The 26,496-nt window shown below is 39.7% G+C and overlaps 1 protein-coding gene and 1 long non-coding RNA gene across 10 annotated transcripts in view; both read right to left on the reverse strand.

Moving 5' to 3' along the window:
* The window catches only part of ZNF521 (zinc finger protein 521), a 232,584-nt gene that overhangs the window by 118,584 nt on the left and 87,504 nt on the right, over positions 1-26,496 (reverse strand). For all 9 annotated transcript variants that reach the window (XM_051611336.1, XM_051611335.1, XM_051611333.1 and 6 more), the window contains one exon: positions 15,767-19,119. In XM_051611336.1, coding sequence (XP_051467296.1) covers positions 15,767-18,679 — 2,913 coding nt within the window. In that variant the 5' untranslated portion in view covers positions 18,680-19,119. The remainder of the gene's footprint in view (positions 1-15,766; positions 19,120-26,496) is intronic.
* Positions 9,600-15,754, reverse strand: LOC127381250 (uncharacterized). The gene is made up of 2 exons (XR_007888676.1): positions 11,560-15,754; positions 9,600-10,440 (listed from the first exon to the last, which is right to left on the reverse strand). It is a non-coding gene; the product is annotated as an uncharacterized LOC127381250 (long non-coding RNA).

Genomic DNA, 26,496 nt, shown 5'->3' on the forward strand with positions numbered 1-26,496 from the left:
CTGAAACGGGGAAGGCTGGCTGGAAACCAGCCATAGAGCAATCCTTCTGGCCACATTAGATTGGGCCTGACTTACTTAAAAACCATGGTGTAAACAGATCAAATTTCATTATACAAATGATCAAAATCATGGTGTACACAAATCAAATTTCATTATAAACAAGGAAATGCATTACTCTCCTTTTTTTGGCACAGGAGAAGTTTTTTGTTTCTGTCTTGGTGTCTTTCAGAAGAGATCTGCTATTTCACTTTTCTACAAAGCATACTACTTGTCCAACACATTTCAGCTTCCTAAGAATGTGATTGTATTTTCTCTTACTATTTTTCTTGACCTGAATTGGCCAGAGATTTCATATGGAAAAGCATTACTTTAGAAGTGAAAACTAAGAAAGTAATGTTTTGTTTTTTCATTGTTAATACTTAAAATCTGCAGTTATCCAGACATCTAATGAGACAAGCCAAATTCATAAAATTTTTCAAGTGCATAATTAGAGTACCAAGGACTCAAGTCCTAAGGTAACAGTCCTGGAGAGCTCAATTGTTGCTTTGAAGATACAATGAAGGCAAAATAAGCCCTGAACTGCCACATCAAGGCAGTAACTCAGGAGACACATATTTCTCTGTACAGCCACAGACACCTTGCCTACATCAGCAAGAAGAAAAAGAAAAAAAAAAAAAGGAGAAAAAAGAAATATGTGCATTTTAAAGATGTAAAGTTATAAGAAGCTGGCACAGATACAGTAAATTGCAGATTTTATATACATTAGTTGGGAAAGAAGTAGAGCTCACCAGCTCATGTGCATCAAAAGTACAGATAATCTTAATATATGTAGCTTCTGTAGACTGTTACACAGCTGGTATTATTTTTTTTATTAAAAGTGATTTTTTTTCCTGACCCTAAATATTATTAAAGACTTTCTGGACTTGTTATCAGTTTCTAAATGTAATGTCCTGTCCCAGACAGATGAAGTGCCCATCCATTAAGTATCTTTCTATTTCAAGCTTGTAGGAAGGAATATATAGCCTTTTTAGACTTATATCATCTCGTCTAAACAGGTTAATGGAAAAATTAGTGACTAATCAAAGTCAATTCTGAAATTAAGTGTTTCTGTGGACTCCTCTCTACAAATGTCTCATTGCTTCTCATACACAGAGGCCTAATTTTAATTTTCTTGATGACAGTAACAAAATGTGTCACTTCTCAGTGGAAACAATCATAAGCCTTTTTTGCTGTTTTCATTTAAATTAACTTTAGTTTTCTGAAATTTAACCAAGTTAAATCCTTATGTAGACAAAATCAGTGGGCATCCAGAAAACAAATCTGCTTTGACTTAGTTTTACAGTTACAATTTGTAAAGCCTGCTGCTTTAAAAGATACAACACTTTTTCTCTTTTTTGTTGTTGTGACTGTACTGCTAACATTGGTATAAATGCAGATTCAGTCTAAGGATTTCCTATTACATGTTGGTAAATTTAACCTTACTGCACTACATCTAGATCTATCAAAGACCTCTAAATAATGACAGTCACGATCAAAGATTTATTGTGCTAAGCCCTTTACAAGATGCTTTTTGATGCTGACATATTGAACAACAATATTGCATAAATAACAGTCACTCTCCCTTTTTTAAAAACATTGTTTCCCTTTAGAACTAGTTAGAAAATATTTCTTACTCCCTGATGACTGGCACTATATATTGTTTATTAGCATATCCCTAGCATTATTCCTGATATGTGACTTTGTTCAAAAACAAAGAAACATAAACTTAATGCCTGGTCTTTTCTCTTGTTAGCACAGTAATGCAGAGTGCATGTCAAGAACTGCTGGCAAAATTATGACTGATGTACCTAATGACAAGATACACAAAGGCTGGGGTTTTTTTGAAGTCCAATGCAAAAAAAAAACAACCCACCTAATTTGACAACAACAACAACAACAAAAATTTACTAGTACTTACTACCCTCTTCAAAATGGTATTTGCATAATCACACATAGAGGCTTTCTTTTTATCATGAAGGGAAGAATGTTTTTGTGACGGCTGCTTGATCAAACACTTGTTCTTTTTTGCTTCCAAACATATTCTAAAATGTTGATACCAACTTTTATTAGCTCAACACACAGTAATCTCAAAGTGTCTAAACTCGTGCATGATTAAATTTTTATTATAAAGGCAAACTCAGTAAAATCCATTTACTCTTAAGATTTTCAAAGTGATCAAACCCAGTCATTTTCACACCACGCTGAACAAAACCCACATGCTTATTTCCATACGTTTCACATTCTAAGGAAGTCCTTTCTCACTGCAAGCTACATCTTAGTCTCACAAGCTTTGTCAGAACCACGGGACATGTAACTGGTCACAGGAGCTCCTGGGTCCTGATGTGCTTCATGGCTGGTCCCAGTTTCCTGCTGGAGTGAGATCTAGGGGGAGACCCAGGCCCTACTCACTGTATTCCCTCAAAGGGGCAACTTGGGGGAATATGACAAAAATGAGCCCTGGGGTTTTGCAGCTCTACATCCCCCCCTGGATAGCTGGGGAAGAAGCCTTGCAGTGCTTCTGTAGAACAGCACAAAAGAAAATTTTGGTTGTGACTCAAGGAGGCATTTGAATCCCCCTTGAATGCCTCCAAACCCTTTGCAATACAATATGGCTCCATGGAGACAGAGGTAGGGGCTGTGACAGCCATCCTTGCCCTGCCTTGCTGCAGCTGTTTACAGCGAGGGTCTCTGGCTGAGATCCCTGCCCCTCTGCCTGAGTCACCTGTGTCTATGGAGGCTGCCCAGCAGGACAGACTAAGCACCCAGGCCTGGCTGCTCCAGCTTACAGCTCAGCAAGTATCAGCTCCACACAATGATGGAGGGTGGACAGAGGAGAGCACTTACACCCTAACCTGCCACCACGGCATATGCCAGAGGACACCTGTAAGCCTCCTGAGAGAGGTGGAAACATGACATTCTCATTCTTTCCTCCAAACACAAAAACAACCCCCCACACATATCTTATTACTGAGTAAATTCTGTATCAGCAAAGGTGGCCAGCAGAAGACTCTTACTGGTGTCATTTCCAAATAGACTTAGGCAGGACCAGTAGGGCATCTGGAGAAGCCATACTGTTCTCTAAGCTCAGCTTTGCTGCAAAATGACCAAAGATTTGTTTCAGCAGAGAGTGACACATACATTATCAGATGGGATTAAGGAAGTGTTTTAACTTTTTCCTTGTGTTTCTAGTATTATTGTGGTCTCATATTTTCATAAAAACTCTTCAATAAACTAGCCCACAATTCTTCACTAAACCCTCTCCCATCAAGAACCTAAGTGTCAATTTGTTTCCTACATGCTGAGTGTAAATCTGAGGCCCAAGTCATTCCTGGGGCCATTCAAAATTGTTGTAGAAGAGTAACTGCTCAGAGTACATGTCTCACACAAACACTGGGCAATCTGGTTGCCCCTTGCATTCCTGTTTTCAGTACCAATTTAATGCTTTACAGCATAGAAAGCTTCTCTGTGACTACATTTATTGAGCTTTGGATTTGGCCTTCAATCCATGCAGAGAATATGCATGTGTCCCTTTAACCTTTTGAATAATTAATAACCCTTAGAACTTAAACTGTTGTCCTGATCTTCACTTGTCACTTTGCAGTTTTCAGAATTTCCTTTCTATTAAAGGTGCCCCAAGTGTCCTCATCATGTCAAATGAGACTCTGCTTCTTTTCTAAATGGCCCAAGAATATGTTTTTTTAATTGGTACTTCAATTCTGTTTCCATAATTTTATTTGCTTTTATAAACAAAACAAAACAACTAATAATGGTCTACTAGAGGATTTACAGTTCCATTCAGAAGTGCTTCAGAAGTATACAGAAGATCTTTATGTGTAGCTTTCTGTGCCCTGTGACTGTCTGAGGTATCCATACAGTCTAAATTTCCTATTCCCTAGCCTCATTATATTACTTGAAAATGAACTGCATATGCTACTTATCTGCCCATGCTCCACCTCCTTGTCAAAGTCATTCAGAATTTTATCACCTGCCTATTTTGTTCTGACACTTCCCTAGTTTTGTACTATCAGGGAATTTTATCACCTTACTACTTATTCTTTCTTTCAGACTACTGATATGCTGCATAAATTCAACAAAATTGGTGCAAATAATGATTCTTAAGGCTTTCCATTATTCACACCCCTCCAACCAAACCTGCTTCAACTCACAAGGCTCAAATGCTTTCCATACTCAAGTTAGTGTTTCTTTTCTTTTTTAATCAAACAAAGTATCTCTCCCTATGCCATACTTATTCACCCAACAGATTAGTCTTTTGTGCTATACTGTTTCAAAAGCTGTGCTAAAAATCCTGGTAAATCATGTTTATAGGCATCTCTGTCAGCACTTGGGGCTACTCTCTCAAAATATTTTATTGAAAATTTTAAGTGTGTTCCTTTGTGAATGTTTGCCCTCTATCCTTCATTAAATCCAAACTTTCTAGGTGTTCTTCTATCATGTCTTTGATTAGCCTTTCTCTCTTGTTCCTCACTGTTTAAATCAAGCTTACAAACCAGTAATTTCATGCATAATCCTCACATCCCCTGTTAAATGTCTGTTTAGTAGCCTTTTCCCAGGCTGCTGATACCTCTTCCTAAAAAACTGTAAATTCATCTGCTTAATGTTTCCTTTTATCTCCAGCTCCTTTCTCTGAGAATTTTGGAATGGATATTTTTCTGTGTTTGTAAACCACTTCTTCTGTATTATATTCCATTATAGTACACCTAATCTATACTTCATTCTTCTCTGTGGGAAGGATATGCCACAAGCTCCACAACAAAGCATTTCTTCAACAGTATTGGTCTCCCTGATTACATATACCATTTCTGGATCTCCTGCATCCACTTTTAACTGAATACTTGTTCCCTATATGAAATAACAAATAATATGTCGTATAGCTTCTAATGCACCATGTCTACAGTCTCTCAGGCATCCCTAGTTTCTTCTATACTACCTTCATATCCATATTACCAAAAATGTCTTTTACATTTACTTTTTAACTGAACAATAGCTCCCTGTTTACAACTAGGTACACTGTTTACCCTTGTTACACCAGCAAGGGGACTTTCAAGGCTTTTCCCACTCATTTTCGGCACAGACCAAGGACATGGATTAATGACACAGCCGAGAGAACCTGCTGCTGCCAAAAGAGAGTGATGTCACACCTCCTACATCTTCTAACTCCCCTCTCACAGACCACGCATTCAGTCACAGTTTCCCTCACATTAAATCCAGGGTGGAGCTAAATCAACCTGTTAAACCAACAGGAAGGTAATCCAGCAATAGAAAGTTAATAGCTTCCAACAAATCATATGCAAAAAAAAGTTAAAACTTGCACACTAACTACAGCAACTTGTCAGTGCTAATTCCTAATGCTGCTAGCTGATTTTTTAGATCATTATTTTATTAAGTATTTGCAGCGTGCTTGGCCCTGAATGAAGCACAAGAGCAAACACGGTCCCAGCTTATTTGTCCATTTAGGCATTTTTCATCATAGCTCAGATTATTTTTGACAGTACCTTACTTGAGGATTTCTTTCCTATCTTCCTGGATGCTTATTTTGTCAAACTTAAGCTCTAAAAAAACTAAGCATATGTTAGCCAGTTTCACTGCATAGTTAGCTATTTATCTTGCTTATAGGGCTCTGTCATACTGCATTTTTTTTTAACTGGCTAATTGCTAACTCCTCCCATTGCTCACACAACACTCTTTAATTAGTATTTCCTGTTTGCTTTTAAAAACATGTTCATAATGATTTTATGAGGATTTTTCTGTTCTTCTGCTTCTGTTTAGCGGGGTCTTAAGTATAACAGGGTCTAACAGGGTCTGACTCCACATGCCTAGAGAAATAATACAATCAATCCTATAAGGTAAGCAAAATGAGTAATGGAGAAAAACATTTTTTCTCATTCCTTTCAGTACAGTTACTTATTCCTTTAATACACAAACTGCACTGAGGCAGAAATACAAATGTCAATTCTAGCAATTGGTCCTTCTTCACTCTTGCTTCAAGTCTTGGTCTGCTGTTCTGTCTTTCACCTTTACATTACAGACTCTGCATTTAATCATATCTGTCTTTAATGTCTCTTAGTTATGAACCTTTCCTTCCCTTCACTGATGAAGTGCATTTGCTTGCAATGTCTTGCATCCCCACACAGAAAGAACCACATCTTGCAACTATTAAAAATCGCATCACTTTCCTTTGAGCTCTCTAATCCTTGAACTCTTCTCTAGGTCTCTGAAACTCAGTAATAAAGTGAGGTACCTCTCAGAAAAGTGACTCTAAAACCTGGCAGTACATGGCTGTATATTCTCTCTCAATTACTTCATATCAGGTTTACATAGTTTAGGAGTACAAACAGCTTCAAGCACTGTGAATTTGATTTGAGATCTGAAAAACAAGTATGCTTCTTTCTGCCTTTCTATCCTAGGGTCTGACCCTGGGTGAGGCTGAGCCTCTGAGGGCTGCAGGTGTATGTGCTGAGCAGTGCTCAGGAATCTGAGGCTGACTGTCTCAGCAGCTGAACTTTCTGTCAGCATCCCCACCTCTTTCTGTCTCTTTGAATTGTACTTAAAATCAAATAAGGCTGCCAGTCCAAAACTTTCTGAAGCCAGAGGGCTGGTAACTCATCAAGAGGCATCCTAACATACAGCATCTCAGTATCAGAGCAGCTATGTGGCTATGGACATTAAGGAGAAACTACCATCAAGACTGCACAGATAATTTTGCAGATGACATGCCACAAAAACACAGGCAGTAAAGCATGACTTGGCAGGCCTGAGAAGCAAAAAGCTGATATTCTCATAGATTTTCTTCTTTTAAAGTTGTCTCTTCTCCTTTCTTTCAAAAAGGCATACTGAATAGACAGTCATTCAATAAAGCCACTACTTTCTTCACCAACAATCAGCAACAGATGTAGCCCCATAAAATTAATAGTTTGCAAGTACGCACAAGAGAATACTCTTTTGTCTCTTTTCTCCATCACAAATTTCATAAAAGCTCTCTGGATTTTAAAAGAAAGGCAAAATTTAAACTTTTTATGTATCTTATTTTGTTAAATTTAAGCACTAAAACCACTTTTCTCCCACACTATGGAAAATCAATGCTGATTTACTAAACTTTACAATTTAACTTTCCAAAGTGTGACTCAGGACCCTCCCCCCTGCCTTTAATTGTCCACTTTCAACTCAGCCTTTATTCCTGCAGAATTCAGGGCTATTACTTACCAAGATAATTCAATCCTACAGATTGGAACTTGTGCTCAAAAATAGGCAACATTAATATTCATGTACAAACAGAAATATATTACTCATACATTATATATAAGAAATTAATTTTCATGGAAGTATCAGGAGAAGGATTAAACCCCTTAGATCCTTCTCATGCAATTTGCTCTGCACTTGGGGAAGTCAATGGGACTTCACAAATGAAGACTTCACAGGATAACATGGGCATGACTGGGGTTTTACAAAGGCTTGCCTACACTTTGAAATATGCCACGAACAGAGTTCTACAATCATCCTGCTGTAATTATAGTACTACCCTGTATGGATACTCATAGGCCACATTGGTGCTAACAAGTATACTGGTAGTGTCTGAGCTGGCACACAGCTGCTGACACTGCCATGACACTTGACTGCCTTCCCAGATGGAAAACCTCTGCTGGGGCAGCACAGATGCCCAAGGAAGAGGAGTACCAGCAAAACAAGATCTCCGCTGAGCCAGTCTCCAATGCTATCCACAAAGACTCGTGTCTAACCTTTTTTCCTGTGAAGATATACTTGCTTTCCTCTAAGGGAATTAAGGCATTTTCCCAGGATTCCCTCTGTTCTATTTCATAACCTTTTAATTTAATACTTGTTAAAATCTCAGCAGTTCTTCTTAGGTATGTCCTGTATTAATCTCATTTCTTTTTGCACTGTGCTTCCGTCTGTCATTTCCAACCAGGAAAAAAAAATAAAATAAAGAATCACAGAATTTGTTTCACAAGCAGAGTGTCATAATTCTAGGTTTGCAGGACTTTATCCACCATCACATGGACTACTAGCTGTGAAGTAGAGAACATGAGAAAACTGAGGAGCTAAAGTCAAGACTGATAGTTCAGGAAAATCATCAGGTGATGAAGACATTCCCTATTACTAGGTCTATGAAAGCAGTAGAACAGGATTAATTAAGTTGGACACTATCAGTGATGGTTCCAAGTTTTTAATATGCAGCCAACCATATTCCTAGAGTTTGGCATTGAACCTATTCCAGCCATAAGAGCAGAAACCAAAGGGAGGACTGTTGAAGAAGTGGGAACACAAGTACAAAAGGAAATCTGGAAGCTTGGAGTCTCAGATCATTCTTTGTTGGTGAACCACCCTGTTTCCTATTGGAAAATGTAGAGGAAAAGGTGGCCTTCCAGATATGAAAAGCCATTAGATGTGCCTTTAACACAGAATGTTCAATCTCGATAATAGGTAAGAAAAAGAGGAAATTAATCTCACATAGGATACTATAACTGTGGAAGCATGATTGAAGCGGACAAATAACATCCTTCTCTCCTACCTCTCACCTTGTTTTTATGTACACAAGCAGCAAGCAACTTTTAGATGGCCGTATTTGTAAGTGGCTGTATTTCAAAGTCCCTCTTCAGAGAGGCATTTCACAGGCATTACAAATGATCAATGAATGCATGTGAGGCTTTCATCTTGATGAATTCAGGAATCTAGCAAAAACTAGATTAAAAATTGCAGGCAGGGTTTTTTTTCCCTAGTTTTGCACGTTGTTACTGGTAGGACTGTACTGAGACACTCAGTATCAGGAGAGTCCCCACCCTTTTATGCCCTGATTTATGAAGCCATATCCTACCAACAAAAGTTTAACCACCAAGGAAGAACAGGATAACACAAACATCCTTGTAGGCCCAAAGGATGAAGGAAACCACAGAAGAGCTAAAGTTGATCTCTGGGAGTCATCTGGTCCAAGCCCCCTGCTCAAGATGGGCCACCTACAGCCAGCTGCCCAAAAGCATGTCCGGATGGCTTGTGAATATCTCAAAGGATCCATGACCTCTGAGGGCAATCTGTGTCAGTGCTCGGTCACCCTCACAATAAAAGTGTTTCCTCATGTTCAGAGGAAATATTTTGTGTTTCAGTGTGTGCTCACTGATTCTTGTCCGAAATGTCCCATGGTGAGGATGGATGTTGATGGGATATAATTTCTGCTGCTGTATCTACAGCTTGTATTTTATACTATAAATTGTGTATGTACAATGCAGTAAATGGAAAAAATTAAAGACGGGTTTGGCAGGAGGAAAAAGTATATAAGGGTTTTGAATAAACATGCATAAGTTCAATTACCAGGCATGACAGAACTATGAGAGCTTGAAGAAGAGGACTCTTTAACAAGATGCTACATATCAGGTGGTTAATTTCTGTTCATTTTGTACAACTTCACGAAAAAAAAGCAGTACTGGGGCTACACATCCATTTAAAATTAATGGTTAGCCCATTTTATTTCCCTGATGACAGAGTAACAAATTCATTGTTATGTTTGTTGTATGAGACAAATAATACACACATCACATATAACAACTTTATTAAGCAGTAATAAAAAACACTTCTCAAAACATCTACAGTCACTTAAGAAGTTGGTCTGTGAGCACCACAAAGAACAGATCATAGTTTCTTATAGCTTCATTTCTTGTGACTGACTAACTTCTGCATAAAAACCAGGTATGAACTTCAGTTAAAGCCATCTTCCCCATTTGGATCTCTAAAAGGCCTCTGTCCTGTCTGGATTCTGCTACCTGCTGGCTCACCTCTCTTCCCCAATATTATAAAAACTTTGTAGGCTTTGAGATTCCTAATGATCTATTAAGTTTTTTCTTGAAACTGGCCAAGAGTAGTCCAGAAGTAAGAGAGGGGAGAGAACTCTCTAAAGATGTGCAAACTAGCAGACAAGAAGAGACATGCCATGATTTCCCATGTCTGATTCCTCAAGATAATCAGGCCACAAAACCGGTGAGAATCTCTTGTTGTTACTACCCAGTTCTGAGGTCAGAATACAAATACTTATCACTATTCTGATTTTCCACTGGGGCTGTGCAGAAGGGAAATTGTGGCATGTAGCCCTGGTCACTTGGCAAGCAGATAGACATATAGGTAAAGCCCCATGAAGACAGTGGGCTTCACAGCTGACCTGTTGGAGTACAAATCTCAGGATGCTTTCTCATAGAGCTTTGTTGAGTCTACATTTGCCCCCTCTAGAGATGCTTCTCTGTCCCTCTCTAGTTCTTCTGCCTTTCTTCAAGCAGGCATTCCTCCTCACTGCATTATTTCATGGTAAGACTTTCTTCCTCTCACACAAAGTTTTCTATAGGTGTGAAGAAGGTGCTTCTCCAGTTTCTCCATCTGAAGCATCTGACAAATAACAAGACAGACAGACAGTATTAGATGTTAGTTATCAATGGACAGGAAACTAAGAAAACTCACTACAGTTATCCCTCTTCCTTCTGTTCAGCAGCTCTCAGCCAACACCTAGGTTTCTTTTCACAGACTGAATTCAAGGTGTATGTGAGAAGGTGGGAAGTTTGCTGCTTAATTCTGGTAGCAACAGAATAATGAATAACACCATCCTTGTCAAATTCAGAGAGGACTCTGTCTTATAGCTCACTCCTGAAAGCGTGAAGAGAAAGAAGAGAAATGCTTAAACCTGTATCTTGTCAGCCAATCCCTGGCAAGGGTACTATCAGAAATTAGAGCATATTATAATGTGAAGGTGGCATACTGTGGCAAGAAAAATAGGGCAGCCCTTTGTAAAAATATATATGGTCACAACTTAAACAATACCTTCCTGAAAACAATGTAAAATTGTACATTGAGAAAAAAATGGTATTTTTTGAGCTCATTCTGAAACTCCAGAAGCAGAAAATATGTTTTTCCACAGATTAGTTCCAAAAACTATTTAAAAGCTAAATCTTTGTGCCAGGAATAAACCTTCTTTACCTTTTCTGCCCCCAAATCCAAACTCCAGCATGAAAATTACTTGTTATGGACCTGGATTCACTGAAAGGAAACCCAAGGCACTACTTCATACATTTACATTAAAAGTTTATGTGCTTATTCATAAAAATCCTGTAGTCAGAACGATCAGCTTGGAATGCTGATGAGGAGGATTATTTTAATTTCTTTATGTATTTCAATTAAATGCATGACTATTGATTTCAGTGAATTTTTTTCAGTTAAAAGCACAGTGATTTATGTTGGTAAAATGCTATTGCCTGCCCTGCCAAAAGTATGCATCTGGGAACACTTCTGGGTTGCTCACAGTCTTTTCTCTCTTCTTTCTGCTTCTGACTGCCAGTGTATGCTGTTGAAACAAACCAGCTACTTCAAAAGGCAGCTCCTGTTTTCTGTCCTTGTAAGTTTGGCAGTGTTTTGAGAAGGGGGGAGGAGGAGAGGAATAGTAAGAGAATAAAGGTAGATTCAGGGCCCATGAATAAAAAGAAAAAAATAATAATGATAAAACAGTACACCTACCCAAGCTCCATTCTTTTTCCCCAGGTGATACCGTTTCTGGATTCATCTGAGGTTGCGTAAGTTGAGTTTCAAGGAGCCACTGTAGCTTCTGAATGATGTGGTCCTGTCTCCACAAGCTCACTGTCAGCCAGCACTTTCACAACTCCTTCCAGAATGGTGCTGTGATGCGCCCAGTATTCCCTGCTGTCACGTGCCCGTCCTGGCACACAGCTCTGCACAACCACAACAGGACAGAGAGCAGCTCCATTTTCACACCCGCCATGCTCTTCAGCTGGCTTACCAGCTTCTAGTTTTCTCCTTTGTCCAGCATTTTTGATACTCTCTGCTATGGTGAGTTTCTGCAAGTCTTTTGCAACACCTAAATGAGCATCTTTATTCCTGCAGTAATTTGGCAGCATAATTGCACTGCTCCTTCTCTTCTCAGGACCAGGAAACCCAGAGTGTTCTTGTATTATTAATGAAGGACTGTCTGCATTGCCACAGGTAATACGGTATTCACATGAGCTTCACATTCATGGAACAAAGTAATACATAACTTAAGCTACTTACAGAAGAAATTATGCTTGCTGAGCATCTACTCTGGAAGTTACCAACAGGACCTCAAACTGAGCACAGTTGCATATATGGATACACTGCCATAAAATAGGTTTTACCAGTAAACTGTTGGTGTATCTGGAGTACCTTCCCTTCCTCCCTACCAGGAAGTAATTAACAATATAGCTATTATTGTACAGTTATGCTGGTATGATTCTGCATGTACAGAAGCCATGAAGCTCAAGAAGTGAAGGCACACCTTCTGCTGAGTCAGGGGTTCTCTCATTAGGTGTACGACAGCACATTAAGGTGGAGTAAGAAAAGCAAGGCTGCGTAGTTTTTCTTGAACACTGCTTTTCATCTACCAAGCGCTTTACAAAAATGTATCGCAATTAAGCATGGAATTTTTCAGGAATTATCAATCTTATTTTCTCAATAAATAAAATGAAACAGAGTGGATTTGTCTGAGTCAACAGAGCAGGTAAGTGACAGGAAAAGGACTTATGTCTAGTTCCCAATTCACTGCCACATCAGACCTTGCTCTCCACTTTAAAATACTATCACCAAGATTATTATCCTAGCCTGTCGGTCTGCTCGCAATAAAACAAGATCTTTACAAGCAATCTGCAACCCGAACTCAGCCTCTCATTAAGCTCAAAGAGTAAATTACAGATTTACCCAGCTTTTAGAGCTCTTTCAATAGCTATCCACACTATGCCTGCTAAAGTCTGATAGCTTACAGCTACTAGATTCAGCAGTATGACGGGCTTCATGAGTTCTGTCCTGTTTTTTGAGTTGTTCTTACTGATGATGAGCACTGCCCATCATTTCCCAGCCCAACTGAAAGGTAACTTTCAGTGAAGGTGATTCAAGTCAACATCTTTCACTTAGTAAGCACAGTGAGCTCAGCAAGAGATATCACAGCTGATGACATTAAACTACGTTAAGGTAACTGTACCCTATCAACATGGCTGAGTACAGGTTAAAAAGGCAAGTTTTCTGGTTCAGCCATAAGAATACTTGGAAAAGAAGCCAGTAGCTCCTTTTTTTAGTGTTATCTTTTATCTTAAAAAGAAACTTTCTAGTACTATTACAACAGAAATCTGATTCACAAGGAGTACTGAGCACTATTACTGGCCTAACAACTAGTCTCCATATTTTTCTTGCCTCTGGAATGAAATGTTATTCATATAAAGGTTGAAATCTCAAACCATGTGACTAGCAATAATGAAAATGAAATCTTCACTCCTCAATATTATGATTTTGTAGTTGAAAAAATCCCCAAATAAGCACGTTTAAGTAGCCATCTTCAACATTCTGTTCAATTCAAGAAATATTCTTCCAGTAGGGTAGCAAAGCTACTGACTATTAACAAATTTTAGAAACCTATTTTATTTGTGTTACAGACTTCTGTTTTTTAATTTTCCTCAGTTTGGACATCCAATCTATAGGATTAAACATTTGTGTATTACCACTTTCAATTTTGCTTCTCATTGCTATAATGCTTGCATCACTATAATTGGAAACCTGTAATATCTGTTAGAAAAATAAATTATCCTTCAGGATTTTACAAACACACATTTATGGATTCCAGAAGTACTAATGCTCGATCAGGAACCTGATAGCTTTGTGCTTCCCTTGAGAAAAGAATCTGAAAGTCTAGGTTACTTCTGTGGCGACTAGAACCATGTATACCAACAAATCAGTTTACATGCTCTTGAAGGGGGTTAGGGGACAAATAGTGATTTGAAAGCAAGGAAATGCTACACACAAATCTTGCTGTAGTTTAAAAGGCTTTTTCATCTTAAATACACTTCTAAGAGAAAAATCAAAAGGAATATGAAGAGGAACATGACGATCGGAAGTCATAAGAACTCTGATTTTACCTGGTCCAAGTACAAGAAGATTCACCGATGACACTGAAGATAACTGACCTTGTATCACCACAAAGCCCCCTAAATCTTTTTTGTCTAGTTTACAAGCAAGAGAAAGACAAGTTGGTAACATCTTATCACAGTAACTGTTTTAACATGCATGATTCCAATTGTGCTTGAGGTAGCGGGAATTGGCTTCCAATGTGACTGGGAAGAAAGGTCTCATGTAGTAACTCAGGGAAAGAGAACAGAAACAGAAACCAGGATGACTCCGAATCCATCAAAACCATGTGGCTGGAGTGGTTCCCGCTTAGCAGCAGTGCTGCAGGATCATCAACAACCTGAACCACACCTAATGGGAGCCATTCCTTTTCCCTCTTCTTTGAAAAGGAGGTTTACTTTAAGACCTGCAGTTCTTAGTCTAACAACCTGTTCCTTCCATAAACTCCACACCATATCCCACTTGACAACTGTCCCACACCATCACCCAGTGTGCAAACTGGAGATGCAGAAGTCATGAAAGCATAAGGCCCTTCCCTGACAGATGCATCATGCCTGGTGGAGGGTGATGCATCACCCTCCTCATGGCACTTCAGGCCCTGTCCTACCCCAGTGGCCTTCTCCCAGCCTATCTCCAGCTATGTTCTTGATAGCAAGACAAATACTTACCTCTTGGTCCGCATATCCTTATGCATCTCCCCTCCTCCCTTTCTGTCTCCCTCCTTCCCTCCAGTTTGCACAACATTGTTGGATGACATGTTGGGAGATTTCTTACCCAACGGATGGACTCACAAACAGGGAGTGAGGAAGGTGATGGAAGAGCAGCAGCTCCCTAGCCACAGGGTATCCACACATTCACAGCAATAGGTTGCATCATGATTGTACCATTACAGGCTAAAAGCTTTCTTTAAACAAAAACTATTATCATTTGTCTGTGCTGAGCTTTTAGGCTTCTTGAACTATAAGGGGTCATTATGTAAGACACCATGCCTAAAATATTAACTCTAAGTCACTCCTTTGATTATATTTCTGAAGATAAACCAGATTCTCTTCCCTTAGCACACAACTCACCAACCTTCACGTATACAGGTGTTACCACTTGGTCACTGGTGACTGAGGAAGCAGATGAGATCTTTCAAAAGTCTGATATTTAAAAGTTATGCTGCATGAATGGGATTTCAATCATTGGGCACTAGGTGTTTCAGTGACATCAAAATGCTGTTCATCAGGAATGGAAAGAAAAACACATCAAGGAATTGCATCCAAAGGACTGATTTCCCAATTTACCTTAGGCTAGTGCTGTACTTTTAGTTAATCAAAATATGCTATAAGAAGGGAAAATGAATGTATACAGCATAATTAAAAAAAAATACACACTTCAATTTGTTGCTCACAAATATTTTTTAAAATCCACCCCTTATGCCAGCATTTTGGCTCACTGTATAGGACTCCTCAGTCATTAATCCTCTCTGCCGTAAGCGCAACTCCTAGCTGGGGATTCCAATGTGTAAGGGAGCTAGGATAAAATTCCAGATCTCGGTTGTGCTGGCATGAAGATAGGTCTCCTCAGTGATATAGAAGGCAATATCCTAGAGAGACTGGAATTAGTCCTATTCCACACAATTCAATCCAAGATGTGAGGCATATCAAGAAGCGAGTAATTACTAGCTAATGGCTATGGATGGAAATGTAACATGGTTCAGCCTAAGCATTTCATGGCAAGTGACAAGACAACTTGAAAAAAGGGCGATTTTTTCCAAAAGGATGGAAGGTGTCAAGAGCAAAGAAAAAAGGGTTACCTCTTCAGTTTGGGAGGGGCTGATTCTGGGCATTGGAGATACTTGTGGTGTTTTCAGCTGTGTACTGTTGCTGTCTGGAACAAGCTCTCTGTGGATTGACTGAATATGGTTTTGGAGTTCACTTTCTGATTCAAATTTAACATTGCAACTAGAACATCGAGTCTTCAGTCCCCCTGCCTTGCTTTTGTTCTCAATGGAACTCAAGTTCTCATTTTGGCCCATGCCTTGTCTGTTACTGCTTGAAGGGATGTTGATACTTGGACTACCACTTTTACTGAGATTAACACAGCTAGCACACAGACCATATGGCAGACCGTTGATGTCAAGTTTCACTAAATCCTGTTTTGAGCGGAATTCCTTCAGGCAAGAAGCACACTTGTACAGTTTCTGGAGATGCTGTGCACGTCCTGTGGACTGCACAGCAGAACCGTTTCCAGTTTTCTGCATGTGGAACGTGCCGTGGATTTTCAGTTCCAGTGTGGAGGTCACTGTCTGCATGCACACCACACAGCGGAAACCTGTCAAGGAGTTCCTCAAGTCAGGGTGCATTTGGCAATGCTCTAAAAATTCCTCCTCGCTCTGGAGCGGCATCTTGCAAATCCTGCAGTTTCCAGTGTCCAAGCTCTTACTATGTGTGACCTTATGCTCAGTAAGAGTCAGAAGAGATGGAAACCGCTCACCACAGATTGGGCACATATAATGTTTCACTGGTCCCAAGTGTGTCTGCATGTGTTCTCGGAGCCCATTTTCAGAGAAGAATGTTCGAGAACACACATTACACTTGTAATTCCCTTTGATGAGTTCGGCCTTTTTCTTTACTATGGCACTTTCTCCAGGTCGAATGTTGTGGTCTCGAAGCTGGTGATTTTGCAGGAGAGTCTCCATGGTGTAAGCTGCTCCACAAATGTCACAGCCATACATAGGCTCAGATGTGTCCACGTCTTCTTCACTGCCATCATGGCTGTTATGGGACTCCTGGCTATTTGTCAACAAGGTCTGGAGTTCCACCTCCTCTTTCTGAACCTGCTCAGATGCCCCATTCGTTCCACAGTTTGGAGTTTTCGTTTCAAAAACACAGTGTTTTTCCCTTAAGTGCTTCTCCAGCAAGATGATAGCATGGAAAGCTTTGCTGCAGAACTTGCAGTTGTACTTCTTGCTGTGTGTAGTAATGTGACACTGCAGCTCCACCTCCGTACCAAAGGACTCACCACAGAAGATGCACTTGTGTACTTTGCCTTGGTTCTCCAGGTGGTTGTGCTTAACATGAAGCTGTAGGTCAGTCTCATTACGGAAATCCCAGTTGCAAGATGTACATCTGTATACCTTCTTTTCATTGCTGTGTTTCACAGCCAAGTGCAGCTGAATGGAGACTTTGGAGTCAAAAACCTCTTGGCACAAGGTGCAGCGGAAGAATACAAATGTATGCATGTCCAGCAGGTGTTTCTGCAAGTCATCCACTGAAGTGAACTGCTTGTCACAGCTTTCACAGATGTAGTACGTTGAGGTGATCATGAAATGAATGGTAACATGCTTCAGCAGAGACTCCTGGTTTGGAAATTCCTTGTTGCACTGTGGGCAGGTCAGTTTTGGAAGGACAGTGTCCAGATGTGTTTTTAAATGAGTCTGAAAACCATCCAAGGAAGTATACTTAGCACCACACTGATTACAAATATATTCACCTGCAGGACGAGGAGGAGCACCTCCAACTGCCTGCATCATCTTTAAAGAGGTCTGCTCAATGGTTACAGGAGATAAGGGACTCATGGCTCTGGATTTTTTTCCATTGTGGATGTAATTCAGTGCCAAAGGAATGTTCTTATGGTTCTCCTTGATATGCTTGTTCAGTTTAAGAACACTATTAAATATTGGAGAATTTGTACAGTAAGAACAAGAATACACTTCCACCACTGGATCTTTTGGGGTTCCAAGCACAGGGGAACCAAAACGGGAACTGCTAAGATCACAATGGACTTGTCTAATATGCTCTTCCAGAGAAGAATCTGTAAGAAATCCCATGTAGCAATGGGGACAAAAGAATGCATTACTGTCCTTAGCAGCAGGGTTGGCAAATCCATGAGAACATCGGATGTGTTCCTGAAGGGTGTTGAGGTCATTGAACACTTCAGAGCAGAAGTTGCACTGGTATACCATGGCAGGCATGGTAGAAACAATCAGTGCTGGGTCCGGAGCTTCATGTACTTGCTTAAGATGTTCGTTCAGATTATAGAGAGATGGCAATACCTCCAAACAATACTGACAGATATGAGCTTGTTCGGGTTTATCTAAATGCATAGTTTTCAGGTGTATCTGCAAAACTGCAAGGCTGGAAAATAATTGTTTGTTGCAATAAATGCAGCTGTAGGTAACTTTTGCCTGTTTACTTGAAGGACCTGTGATATCTGGCACTTGCTGAGCTGCCCGCTTCCTTCCACGACCTTTTGGTATAGGGGGAGCTGTTTCCACCATTGTTGAACTATCCACTGAGAGATTTGAATCCGGAGTGGTGCTAGAGACTGAGGTGTAGCCCACAGTTACCAAAGACGGGCTATTGCTGTGATTGCACGACTCTGGCTGCTGGTGACTGTCCATGTGGCTGTACAGCTCCTCCACAGTATGAAAGTTCTCTGAGCAAATGCTGCATGAATTCTTCTTCTCACCGTTATGAGCCTGCTCCATGTGATTCACTAGAGACGTTTCCTCTACAAAGAGTTCATGACAGTAAACACACTGAAGAGCAGATCGGTCTTCGTTAGGGGAACACTCGGGGTGACATTCTGCAATGTGCTTCTGAAGATCTTCAGGAAAATCAAAGCCTTCTTCGCACTGACTGCACTTCTGAGTGTCCTTCATTTTCCAGTCCTCCATCCGGGAAGCCGACTGAGAGCCATCTTTGTTCCTCTCGTGAACCTGCATGTGACCGTGCAGTGAACTAGATGACAGGAATCCACGTCTACAAATGGCACACTTATATGGCTTGTTGGATGTATGAGTCTTTAAGTGAATTTTAAGATGATCACTCCTTGAAAACGCTGCGTCACACTCACTGCAGTGATACTTCTTGTCTCCTGTATGGAGCTTTATGTGGCGGTCCCTGCTCCGTTTGTGTTTGAAGAGACGACTGCAATATGTGCATTTGAAAGGGAGCTTGTCACTGTGACTTTGCTCGTGGTGCTTTAAGTAGCTGAGGCGGCTGAACGATTTATCACAAAACTGGCATGGATAGGGCAACCCTGGGCCTCCTTCCTCTTCACCAAAATCACAGCCTTCTCCATGGCTTGGGGAAGTCTGGTCCTTGCTAGAAGGTGATGATGCTGGCCATGAGCAAGTGGGGTCATCCTCAACATCCACTCCATCTGAAATGAGAAAGAAACATGCCCACAAGCTTAATCCCCACAGTCCAAAGGAGACAGAAAATGCTTATGAGAAATGCAGATCTGCAGCTCCTAAATAGCTAAAAGATACTAAACTCAGACTAGGATATTTCTTACACCTGTATCCAACAGCTTCAAGACCACATTTATTTTTATCAGACTGTAAAACATTAGAAGATATTAAATAGTTCTGTGCCCATATCACCTTTTTATTGCTTTTTATCATTCTTTCTCAGTTGCAGGATATGTATTATACATTGACAACTTTATTAAAATGCAGATTTTAATATATTTAATGTTTCTTTTGTATCCATTGTAAAATGATTTGCATATTATGTGAGCATCTGAAGAGTCAAAGGAAAGGAGAAAATATTACAGGAATCATTTAAAATTAATACAGTCAACCTGCATGCCTAATATTTAATAAAAATATTCCCCTTGCTTTACCACAGTTGTGGGGTTTTTTTTCCCTTGAAGTTGACTCGGAACACAGAAATATTTTAAAGGGTATAACCAAGAGAGACTTGGGTGTTACTCTAAACGATAACAGGAAAAATTACAGGAGAGGAACAGGACAACAGTATAAACAGTGATGTTTTCTCTAATAAAGTGCAACCAGATTTCTCCAATAATGATAAAATTCAGTTACTGAAAGCTGGCAGCTGGATCATTAAATGTTCAAAACAAACTTAACAAACCCACAGCCAGGATCATGCAAAATGAGAAAGTTTCAAAAGGGTCAGATGTGAACAGCATTTTTTTTTTCCTTTAAGTTCAAGAGGTTGCCCACCATTTCTTCCTTTTTGCAAAGGCCTTAGTCAGCTGAACTTCCTCAGGCCAGCAGAACCTGTACTGTGAGGTGATCACAGACAAAGCAACTTGTAAAAAACGTGGAAACAGGAAAAATGATAAACGATTATGGTAAAAGCTGAAAGATTTACAAGCAATAAGGAAAAGACAAAACAGGAATGCTAGTCAGATAATAAACTACACTAGTTACCCATGATATTACCTCAGCTCTAGACAGGGCAAGCTGTAACTACTTTTTTTCAACAGACATGCTCTGCATTTTTTGCACCTTTTGTTTTAAGTGTACACTACAACACCACAATGATCACACTTATCTTAATCTAAACTTCTTTAAAAATATTAAAAGAATGCCTGAAAGACCACTCTACATCAAATAAACCTTTTATTCCTTTCCAAGGGCAATGCTTGGGTGGTTTTTTTCCTTTTAAAAGTAAAATTGATTACAGCAATAGTACAGAAAAAGACAGGAGAAACCTTTTGAAAAATATCTTTCTTAAGGGACTCTTGCAAAACAGTAAGTTTTTTAACATCTTCAGTCTTCTCTCAAGAAATTTACTACATCAACATAAAAGTTATAGCTGGTCTATATTATGTAAACAAATTGCAAGCCTGCTTTCTTTAAGGTAACAAGATTTTACTAGATTATCATCCTCTTCCTTATCCACAGGAAACAGATGAGGATTCATTCCTTTCCTGCATCTAGAAACTGATGACAACACCATCTCACTATCAATGCCAGATGGCAACCATCTAACTCTGAGAAAACAACCAAACACCATTGTTGGATGCCTGCCCATTGACACAATGCTTTCCAGGATAAGTTGGAAACTGTGTGGGTTTTTATTCTCTTGTTTACATCTTGAAGAGCAGGGTTTCACAAATTACACTCACCTTTCACAAACAGGTATCTCTATTTACCTATATACGAATCTGTGCTAATAGAATATACTTAAGTAACAAAACTAAACCATAGCCCAAGTATGTCTTTGAACTGGAAACAAAGGTCTTTGGTGTTTTAAGATAAAAATTGAGAAACAAAAATCCTCCCTTCCAATAAAAGTAATATCATATATTAAAATGCTTCCCAGTATACTGAAACAAAGATACTCATTGTCATACATACTAAATAATACCAGCCTGGTGAGTTTTTAAATTAGTATATTAATGACTGCAATATTACAGGAGACTTTTGATGTTAATCTGTGTACTGCCCTTTCAAATTGCTGGATTTAACTGTAAAACAGTGGAATAACTATTCACAGAAAAATACATGTTACTTTGCTACATTTTTAAATTTTATTTTAAATTAACACTTTCAGCTAGGGTTTTTAAGTGAAAAAACCTTTTGTTTTTTAAAAATCAAATATATTTCTGATATATGACCACTGCTGGCAGATAAACAGGAATTTATGTCAAGCAACCGAGTGAAGAAAAATAGTCTGTGACTGCCTAGGCAACATATTTTGTAACCAAATTTAGTATTAAAATGTATATCCTACACAGAAATGATATATTATTGTATAAATGTTTACAGGAATATATAGTAAGAATTATAAATAGTGTACCATCACTGACACAGCAGTAAATCACTTCCTTCTTGTGGCCACTGCCTGCCTTGCTTCACCTATTATACAACTATTCCCAATGGCCGGTGGATCTCAGCAGGTTGGCCGCAGGGTTGGGATCAAGCGCGGAGAGTGAACATGATATAAGCAATGGCAGCCCCTTTTCCCCATCCAAATCTCCTTGTTTGCTTTGGGAGTCTCTCCTTTAGCTTTTATACAAGGTCAGGAAAGCAGAGGGGGAACTGTGTAACAGAACAGAGCAGGTTCTTAATTTCCAACTGGTAAATATAAATGTTTCTGTGTGTCACTTTGCTGTTGGGTTTCTTAATCCAAGTCCACAATAATTCTGAGTAAAACACCTAGAGGTCCAACTTGCATCCTTCTGACTTAAAATGTGAAAATCTCTCAGTCTCTCAGAGCCACAGAAGAACCAGCAAAGCATGGGGAATTCCACACAGCAGAGGACAACAGGATTTTCCTGAGTACGAGCCTAACAATGCAGCCAACATGTTTCCTCAGCTTCCCCTCAGCACGGCAGAGCAGGGGAGAGCCAGTGTGGAAGGGGCACGGGCAGCCAGCCACCGTGCTCCGGAAGGAGGGCCCCTGGGCTGTGCTCACACAACGGGCTCCCAAAGCCTGGCCATCAGCAACCTGCAGAAGGACTTTAGAAACCTCGTTTCTGAGACAAAGGAAGCGTTTCGCTGCAGTGACTTTTGCTGTGCAGACTCCAACCTGAGCAATGGGAACACTGTGTGCAATGGACTAATGTGCCCAAGAGAGTGTAGGGGCTGTCTAGGAATGGATCTGGGGACAAGGACCAAGAAAGAAACCTGGACTAAGCGTAACTACTTCTACAGCAGGACAGGAGTGATGGCACTGCCTGTCCTGCCGTGTCCTCACCCTTCCTCTCAAAGATGCTGCCTCATAAAATTAACATGCTACCATTCAGTGCATTTCCTTCAAAATGGCAGTGATCCATGGCTTGCTACCAGGAACTGAGGCTACTCTATGTGCGCAGGCTTTAGGGAAGCAGATCTGGGCACCCAAAGCCATGGTGGAGAAGCTAAATGGAAAGTCTTCAAAGCAGGCTTGAGATGTGGACTCCACTCCCACTTTCCCAGGGGCACTACACACAGAGCCGGCTCTGTGTTGGGGGCAAGGTTTGACCCACTGTCAGGGTAAAGGACCTTAAAATCCTTTTAGCTGATCACTCTCATAGAAAATATGAACAGTTTGCTGCCACTCTGCATACAGCCACATGTATATAAATATGCAGACACCTACCCACTGAGCTATGTCAACATTTCAAGTATGGATTTTTAAAGTTCTAGCAAGGTGGTTTAAAATACTCTGGACCAAATTCAGATGCACACATACAAGTCCCCAGCAGTGGTACACGTCTATCTGGGAGCAGAATAGGGCTCCAAATATTCTCCAGTGTTTATGGAGTTTTAAAATATATTTTCTGTATTGACTTTTTTTTTCTTGCCTTCAGGTTCACTAAGTGCTACGTACTGTAAATGCCTTTTTTGTGTTAAGGCAAGTATTCTGAGTTTCAATGTGATGCACTTAACATGTACATGTAAATTTTTAATTTTTGGAACCAGTCACGTCACAATCATTGACTCTAAGAAAGCTCTAGGACTCACAACCAAAAAACTGCTGGAAATAAGTTACAAGGCCTAAAAGTCTATTTAAAGATGCAAATGTGTGTGAATAGTTAGTGCAGATGTTTTTCTACACCAACTGTACTTGCTGAGTTTCATCATTTCCATAAAGCACATTAAAACAAGTGTGTGAACACTCTGAGATGAAAGTACCAAGCACTCCTGAGACTTCCAGTGGAAAGTAGAGCTGCCTGACTTTTCTTCAAGCAGACAGGAATGCCCATGATTCAGCAGCCTGTGTAAATAAAAGAGGTCCTTATTTCCTAATTTTGCTGGCTGGCCACACTGCAGCAGTCTCTGTGCTGCTGCCAAAGGGGATGCAAAACTGGAACTACACCCAGCAGCTGAAGGACTGTCTTTGTTAGCCAGCCAGGCCTTCCTGACCATCTTCTGGCAACAAAACTACTGTATCCTGCAAGGAAGACCTCCATCTCAGGCTTGATGGTTCTCTAGTCTGCCTAATAGGACTAAACAACAGATTTTTGCCTGGTCTGTGTTGGAGTAGGACAGCTGGAAACTCAGTTAGTAGCAGAGTAACACCTGTTCAGTCATATTTATGGGGGAAAGTGCTCACTAACACATAAGTGAAGTAATAACAGGAGTTATCCCACAAACAAGGAGTGAGGAAAGGGGAAGCACCAGAGCACAAAAGCACCTCTGTGGAGTTAGCAGCCAGCCACTCATGTGCCAACCCCAGTAGTCGTGAGGTCTTAAAAGTGATCTTAACCCTGGTGCTGCTGACTGAATTAACAGTGCTGCTTCAGAAAAACGTTACTTAGTCACCAGGAAGGTTTATGACACATGCATGCTTTGACTGGAATATGCTTCAGAGCACTTGCTTTATCATGCCTTATTTTTCTGTATGATTTAAACATGTTTTTGCTGCCACTAGACAAATGGCCATGTTCCTAAAGCAAATGTCAGCAAACCTTATGTGCCATAATACATAAGGTTCCTTTGATAGAACAGAGTTTACAAATGTCAAAAAATAACATTTTCAGTATCCTATAAGCAGCACTTTTCTACTTTCCCCATTTTGCTGCTTAGGTAACTGGGGCACAGAGAAGACAGAGCAGTCTGCCTCAGGTTACAAATGTAATCTGTGCAAAGGAGAAAACAGAACTTGTATCTCCCAGGTCTAAGGAATCCCTGCAAGAAAAATCCTCTCTCTCCCTGAAACATATAGCTGGCAAAATGCTTAAGCTGCTGGATCTGACCAAAGAGAAAGCCCAGAAGGGCTTAGCTGGACAGACACCCCCGGCTCCAGATCCTGCTCATATATTCTTGCTGCTTTTCCCCCTTAATGGTAACAGCAGACTGGTCACACAACTATCACCCAGGACCCCATGAGAAGTACTAAAGAGCAAGGCTTTTTGAACAGGTACAAAGCTTATAACAAAAATTACATAGGAGGGGACTAAATCTAACAATGAAAAATCAAGTATACCAGGCAGCAGCATACAAACACATCTACTACACACTGTCACGGGATATGGATTATGAATGCACATGTATGCATCAAATTGCTGTGTAGTTGTTATTTGTTGTCCTACCATGAGCCAAAGACCGGGTAATATACCACTATGTACACATATACGTGCTTATACACACATATTAAAAGGGATGGACAATGCACACAAACGTACAGCCCTGCTAATTTACTAGGCAACATGCAACAAGATAGCATTTAAATTGTAAAGGAAGGAAGGACTAAATAGCAGGTGGGTAGGTCAGTTAACTGGATGTATGATAGAGCTCCACATTTTTAAATCATTGCATTTTTGTGCAGGTAATTGAGTGGAGTGGTTATTATATATCATATAGTTTACTTGTAATGGCCGTTTTAGGTTTTAGTGCTGGACACATTTTATATTACTACTACCACTAATTGTCTGCAGGGCTACCCTGAAAATGAGATACAGTATCTTAAGGGAATATGCAGGTGTGAACAAATAGTAAATAACGAGGTTAGACATTGCTGAAATAAAACAATATTGTGCTGTGTGCTGAATATATCTAAATAAAAAGAAGATCAAAGGATAGTGATTAAGCATTATCATGATTTCAGTGATGGCCTAACACATCACTGAAACTATGGTTTTGAAGTTTTTAATAGAATTAGCAGATAGTACTAACCTTTAAAGTCACTTTAAAAAAAAATCTACATTACTACTTAATATTATCTGTTTTCTTTCAATAGAAACGGACACAGTTTTGGAAAAGCTGCAACTTTAATATAACCATCACATTTTTTTTTCACATCAGTGACCCCACATTAAACTCACTCATTTGCCTCATAACTTATTAAATGGCTTGAAAACTAATACCCTGTAATGGGTATTCAAAAGAGAAATGTGAACTTTAAAAAATATTTATAATTTACAAATGTTGTTAAAATCCATCAATATTTCAAAACTGCTGTGGGAGCACCAATTAAAGGCATTAACAGATTACTGGGGGAGAAACAGGGGTTTCTGACCAACAGAACTGAGACAGCTGGTAGGGAGGTTTCCCCATTTTAAATTTCATAAACAGAAGAAAGGCAACTCCTAGAAACAACAAAGGCACTACAATACCTTGAAGGAAAAACCTGCTTGCTTTTATAAAATGCCTTTAATGCCTACATAAGTAGTTAACATTCCTGTATTGCTCTCCTAAGGTAACCTAAGCCTCCAGTTCCATTATGTCTTCTTCACAAGACATATTACTATTACATACGTAGAGAGGAACATAAATGTTTTCCTTGATTGTTGCTTAAAGTTCATTTGAACAGACGGAGCCAAACGAATTCCATCTTCTACAGCCAAATTAAAGAAAATGTAAGCAGTTCACCTTCTGCACCACCTTTCTAACTGTACACAAAACCCAACTTGCAACTAGAAGAAAGCAGAGGTGCCCTCCGTTTGTTTGAGGAAGCCAGTATTTTGTGCATCTTTAGGCAAAGAGAAAGGATAAGTACTTTTTCACAATCCTGTACATATAACTAAAGACAGTCACCATCCTCAAAGCTTATTATACTGCTTTACATAATTGGGAATCACATGTCACACAATTAATTTACAGGGGTTGTTTAGTTGTGACTGTACAAGCACTAAGCGATTCAAATTAGCTCATTTGCCCACTGCTTAAATGTGACAAACACATTTACTCTGTATTTCTTCCACTCTTAAGTTGCTGTTTCTTTTGGTAGTTGTTTTTGTTTGTTTTTACAGTATGAGTCAGAGACCACCAGGCTTGTTCCATCTGAAGCTAGGGTCAGAAAAAATCACCCTGAGAATAATTACTTTTAGAGTCAAGATAATGGGAGAGCAAAAAAA

The sequence above is a fragment of the Apus apus genome, chromosome 2 (assembly GCF_020740795.1).
Source record: "Apus apus isolate bApuApu2 chromosome 2, bApuApu2.pri.cur, whole genome shotgun sequence".
Taxonomy (NCBI): Eukaryota; Metazoa; Chordata; class Aves; order Apodiformes; family Apodidae; genus Apus; species Apus apus.